This window comes from Elephantulus edwardii, unplaced genomic scaffold (genome assembly GCF_000299155.1).
Source record: "Elephantulus edwardii isolate Elephantulus edwardi_28Jun2011 unplaced genomic scaffold, EleEdw1.0 scaffold00133, whole genome shotgun sequence".
Lineage (NCBI taxonomy): Eukaryota > Metazoa > Chordata > Mammalia > Macroscelidea > Macroscelididae > Elephantulus > Elephantulus edwardii.
In genome coordinates this window covers 6,632,352-6,638,351 of record NW_006399883.1, presented here as the reverse complement: position 1 = coordinate 6,638,351, position 6,000 = coordinate 6,632,352, and the positions used below count along the sequence as shown (strand labels likewise).

General features: G+C 41.9%; 1 protein-coding gene across 2 annotated transcripts in view; it reads left to right on the top strand.

The window, feature by feature from the left end:
* The first annotated feature begins 603 nt into the window (after positions 1–603).
* TMPRSS3 (transmembrane protease, serine 3) overlaps positions 604–6,000 on the top strand; it is a 39,066-nt gene continuing 33,669 nt past the window's right edge. The window contains exons 1-2 of one of the 2 annotated variants that reach the window (XM_006893930.1): positions 604–621; positions 1,931–2,072. In XM_006893930.1, the coding sequence (XP_006893992.1) occupies positions 604–621; positions 1,931–2,072 (160 nt within the window). Of the gene's footprint in view, positions 622–1,318; positions 1,464–1,927; positions 2,073–6,000 lie in introns of those variants that run through there. The other variant, XM_006893931.1, reaches the window with a different exon arrangement.

The window sequence follows — 6,000 nt, the reverse complement described above, 5'->3', positions numbered from 1 at the left end:
ACACTCTTGGCCCTTGCCCCCAGCTTCAAACATTTGTCCTTTCCAGATAAAACACTTTAAAGTGGATCCGTGTGCGGAGCTGGCTTAGGACTGCAGAGGCCTCTGTGAAAGGGGACATGAAGTGTCCCTAGAGTGTTAGACCAGCACACTCAGGCTCCCTGCCTTTGTCTGGGACTCCCTCAGGTAGAGAAACAGAAACCCCACCAGGAGACCCACCTGCCCCTCATGCCGGCTGTGTTCTCATCCCTGGGCTGTTCCTGTCTGTTGGGTTTTTGTGTTGTTTTTAAATAAAAGGAGAGTCACTGTTCCCGTTCTCGTATGTGATGTTTCTGAAAAGGCTTGCTTACCTTCCTTACTAATTAAAGGGAAGCAGCATTTTTCCTCTCTCTGGTCTGTGTAGTCATACCACCAAAGGCTACTTGATAGCTACCACCAGATTGGGTTACACCGTCTCTCACAATAATGCCATTCGCTGCAATGATGGAGCCGACAAGGCCGAGTGACTTGGCGAAAATATTTCCCTATTGGATGGACTTGTTGGCGGCTTACTCACCATCACACTTACTTTTATAATGAAAAAGGAAACTATTTCTGTGCTTAATGATGGCGGCTCCAGAAATGGTGAGTGAAAGAGAGGTGGGGTGAGTTTTTTTCCAAAAGTAACTTCTTAACATATTGATAGTGTGGTGCTACCTGCAAAGAAAGGGGACTTCCTTGCTCACGGTTGATGCTTCAGAAAAAAATGTTACTGTTGATTCTTATCCTTTTATAGAAACTATGTGGTCTGCTGCATGTGGCTAGTAAGGAATGTGTATCCACCAGAACCAAAGCCAAAGATGACTGAATATGACTTTGTTATCTTTCTAAAATATTCTTCAAAATTGCTCTTGGGATGGAAATGTAGGACACAACTCTCACTTAGATTTTGCTGTGATGATGTGGATGGAGCACGTAGGGAGAGCTTTTGCTTTAAATGCCTTACCAGCTCCCTTTTGAATTTCAAAATTCCAACAAGTAACCAGATAGGAAACAAAAAAATGGAAGCTCCACGTGCCTATTTTAATCTGAGCATTTGGAGGAGGAAGTTCTCTCCTAGAGGATTCCTGGCTGATGGTTGGGAAAGGAGTGGGAGGTAGTTGTCCAACGCTGCCATCTCCTCGCTCTCTGGTCCCTCCGGGGTTACAGGAATGGCTGAGTGGCGCTGGCCTCTCGGTGGTAGGTGCATTTCGCTGAGAGGACACAGAGCCCCACTGTTGGCGAGTTGGAAGCCAGCGGTCCCTGGCTGCTCCTCACTTTGTTACTTAAGGAGGAGACAGGAGCCCGAAGGGCACAGATACCTTCCTCGTTAATTAGGTCATGCTTTTGTGAGCCAGGACAAGGGTTGTGTTCGCTGCGAGCGGCTACCACTGTGCGGGAGCGCACGCTCCCTGGTGCCGTCTACATGCTGGGGGAGCGGACTTTACGTGAGTATTAGAACTTCTTGTGTTCGTAGTAGGTGCTCTAATTACAGAAATGGGGGGAAATCGAGTCTATACGGGAAAGATGAACAAAATGCCTTGGAAAGAATTTGTTTTCTTGCAAATACTTATCCATTATCATCGTAATGGTAATCGATCACATCTCTACAGGTTTGTTTAAGACTGCTGGTAAGATTGGCTTCACCAACAATGGAAAACGCGTTATTTGGGTGGGATGAAGGTTTCAGCAGTGTTTCATTAACTCCCGTAGCTTCTCTCTTTCCTACCTGCCGTGGTTCAGGAAAGAATAAAAAAAAATGTGATCTTATTAAACAAGTATTTGATTAGTCCGTTCTGAACGCACTTTATGTGGATCGTCAAATTTCTAAGATTAAAAATGTAATCGAGTTTTGTTTGATGCTGAAACTATGAACAGGGAAGAGAATGATTTCAGTTCTTCCTTGGTTTAGGAGGTGGAGGTGGAAGTGGAGCCGAATCTCCGAAGCCCTGAAATAGTCACCATGGGGGAAAACGAGCCGCCTGCAGCCGAAACCCCCTTCTCCTTCCGATCGCTCTTTGGCCTCGATGATTTGAAAATAAGTCCCGTGGCACCAGGTAGGTGGGGCCAGGTGGGGCCCTGCGTTCTCTTTCCACTCCTGTCTGGATGATGTATGGGACCAGGTAGGGAAATATCTTCCCAGGTGTTTGCATACACCCAAGTTAGGACACACATATACTCTCTTGGACTTCTCGCATCCCTAAGAGAAGGGCCAAACACCAATAACCTGGAGACCAGTGTTTCTCTCATTCTCTTCAAAGAGTGAGACTGTACATTGCCCAATTCGCCAGAGGTTAGATGCTGGCGAGGGTGTCCTGAAACCTACAGGAAGTACTGAGAACCAGGGTCCCCATCGTTCCTGAAAATCTAAAATAAGCTGGGGGTCACCAAAGGATTTAGATGCTAGATAAAAATGCAACCGTGGCTGGTAGAATTCTTCCCGACAACAAATAAAGGAAAGCAGGTTGTAGAAATAAGTCACAAATACTCTGGGAAAAGGTGAACTCTGTAATAACGAGTGTCCTTTCTCTAGGAAGAACCTATTAGGACTTGTGTAAGTGGGCCACGGGCCTGCTGGTCCCAGAAGTCCAGCTTGGATGCAGATTCTTTGGTGTCATGAATGCAGAAGCTGTAGGCCCAGGTGTCTGAAAGTAAGCAAAAGGAGACAAATACCCTACCTTGATTCCTTTCAAAACACCTGGGTAAGGGCAAGTAGAAAAAGAGGTCTCTGGATAGAACAGGACACATATTTTAAAGACACAGCTCAAAACACTTTGGCACATAAACTTACCCGGCAGGGGAGATCCCATGATCACAAAGGTGGGTTTCTCCAGGGCGAGGTTTATCCATTACATTCTGGATGTGCTGACCCCTGCGATTTCCCCAAACATGGGAAACTCAACTGCATATTATAGTAGTGGAGGACTGAGTTCACACTCTCCTGTCAAAGGAAACACACCACGTTGGCACAAGTGTAAATAAAAGGAAAAATAACCTTGTAATTACTTTGTAATCCCAAAACGAACCTTTTTAAAAAAAAAAAAAAGATTATTATTACTATTAGGTGTTCTTTTCCCATTTTTGCCCCTTATGGGAACCCACGTTCTTGCCTATGGTTTCCATGGCTGGTGCAGAGATACATATTAAAAGTCACACCATTTGCTATGGAACTGGTTTTGTCTCCTTATGACCCCACGTGTGTCAGACACCAGAACTGTGTGCTCCTGAGAGTTTTCAATGGCTGGCTTTTTGAAGCTAGCTACCCAGGAATGTCTTCCTTTCAGTCTGGAAACTCTGCTGAAATCTGTTCAGCATTATGGCACCACACTAGCCTTCACTGACAGGTGGGTCGTGCCTGTGGATGGGGTTCACTAGCCAGGAATGAAATCTGGCTCTCTTGCATTAAAGGCTGGACTCCACCACTGAACTACTTCCCTCTCCACTCCCTTGCCGTGGAGTCATTCTGACTCTGGGTTAGCCAGGTGTGTTAGAACAAACCATAGTCTATGAGGTTTGCAATGACTGGCTTTTGAAAGTAGACAACCAGGCCTTTCTTCCAAGACACCTCTAAGTGAATCCCAAACTCTGATCTTTGGTTAGCAGCCAAGGACTTACTGTTTACTTCCCGGGGATTCATGTTGCAGAGATAGGCCCTTTCCATGTGCTACTTGGTTTTTATAATGAATGAGGTTTTTTAATAGTATCCAAACATACTATCTAATTGATATGCATTTTATTTAGCTACTTTACCATGATACAATATATAATTTCCAATATTTTCATAGTAGAATTAACACAAGACATAGGTGCTCCTTCCAGCTAATTTTAGATTAGTTATGATTAATTTCTAGTAGTAAAAAGAAAAATAATTTTTTATAAATAAAGAAACACTATAAATTGTAGAAATATGGAAAATACCAGTTAATAAAAAATATTCTTAAAAATGGCCTATGGTGACACTATTACTCAGATACAACCCTATAAATATTTTATTATTTGATTTCTTGCTTTCATTTCTCTCTCTTCTTTTGGGAATACAATATACTACTTTTACTTAAGTAGACTACTTTTTTTCTTAAATATTTTAATTTATAACTTAAGTGTTCATTTTTCCATATTGTTGTTATGTGATGTTGAATCAGAACCAACTCATAATTGACCCTTCAGTGGGTTTTCAGAAGCTCTAAATCTCACAGGAGGACATTGCCTATCTCCAAAGCATGAAAGAAATCGATGTTGTTTGTTGTTGTTGTTGTTGAGCACCGTCGAGTTGGCACTGACCTCTACCTGACCCTGTGGTGGGCTTTCAGAGGCAGTTAATGTCATGGGAGGAGATTGCCCGTCTTTTCCCCCACATAGTAGCTGGTGAATTCCAATCATGTGCCTTTGGGATTGAGGTTCACTGCAGCTTGTTACCACTGAGCCACCAGAGCCTAGTGATTTAGAAGCCCATGGGCCAAATACAAATCACCTTATGTGTTTGTAAATAAAGTTTTATTGCAACACAACCCTGCCAATTTGTTCACATAATCATACACTAAGCAGGAACAGGAACAGATGGTTAAAAAAAAAATTAAATATTTACTAGTTGATTCTTTACAGAAAATGTTTGTTGACATTTTAATTACTAATCTAATTATCTCTATAGATAGTTTCCCAGTTAAGAACTTCTGACTTTTATACAACCATAGTTATGGGGAAAACTCTGTAAAATCTATTAAAGTCCAAGGTATATAGTTGTTATTGGTTTGTAATAATAAATTGATATTATTTGGCAATGTGCATTAAACTATTGCTGTTATTATACTGTATTATTATCTTAAAGGTGTTTTAATGTCTCTGGAAGTGTTTTTCTCAATGTTTTTCAAGCATACAAAGTTACTATGCGATATATACTAAGACAAATGCTTGATTAATTAATATTAATTGATGTTATATATGGACTGTAACTAATGATTCTGGCTTGAAAAAAATTTGACTTAAAGACCGTATTAGAACATGAGCTTGTGCATAAACCTGGGACTGGCTGTATATGTACTTCATTATTTTGTTGTTGTTATGTGCCGTCGAGTCGTTTGCAACTCATAGCGACCCTATGTACAACAGCTCTGAATGTGTTATTTCTTATTTCACCAATTCCCATTTGTTATACGTTTGAGCTGCTTCCCATGCTTCAATATTATAAATCTCATATCTGTAGAGGTCCTTATAACTAGATATTCCAGTGCCTTTAGGATGATATTTTAGTACAGATTCCTAGAAATAGAATTATTAGGTTAAAAATGACATGTTTTTAAGATTCTACTGAAGATTATCCAAAAACGACTGGAACAGCACATCAACAGAGAACTACCAGAAGTCCAGGCTGGGTTTAGAAGGGGTCGTGGTACTAGGGATATTGTAGCTGATGTTAGATGGATCTTGGTTGAAAGCAGGGAATACCAGAAGAATGTCTATCTGTGTTTCATTGATTATGCAAAGGCGTTTGACTGTGTGGATCATAACAAACTGTGGCTGACTCTGAGAAGAATGGGAATCCCAGAACACTTGATCGTGCTAATGTGAAACCTATACTTGGACCAAGAGCAGGTCATCAGAACAGAGCAGGGAAACACTGCCTGGTTCAAAATTGGGAAGGGTGTACGCCAGGAATGTGTCCTGTCTCCATACCTTTTCAACCTGTATGCAGAACAGATTATCGGAGAGGCTGGGCTCTATGAGGAGAAGTGTGGGGTCAAGATTGGTGAACGATTTATCAACAATCTACATTATGCAGATGACACAACCCTGCTTGCTGAAACTGAGGAGGAACTGAAGCGCTTGCTGCTGAGGGTCGAGGACTGCAGCCTCCAATATGGATTGAGGCTCAGTGTCAAGAAGACAAAGATTCTCACCACTGGACCAATTGGCAGCATCAGGATGGATGGCGAAGAGATTGAGATTGTTCACAGCTTCAGTTTGCTTGGCTCCACAGTCAACACTCTT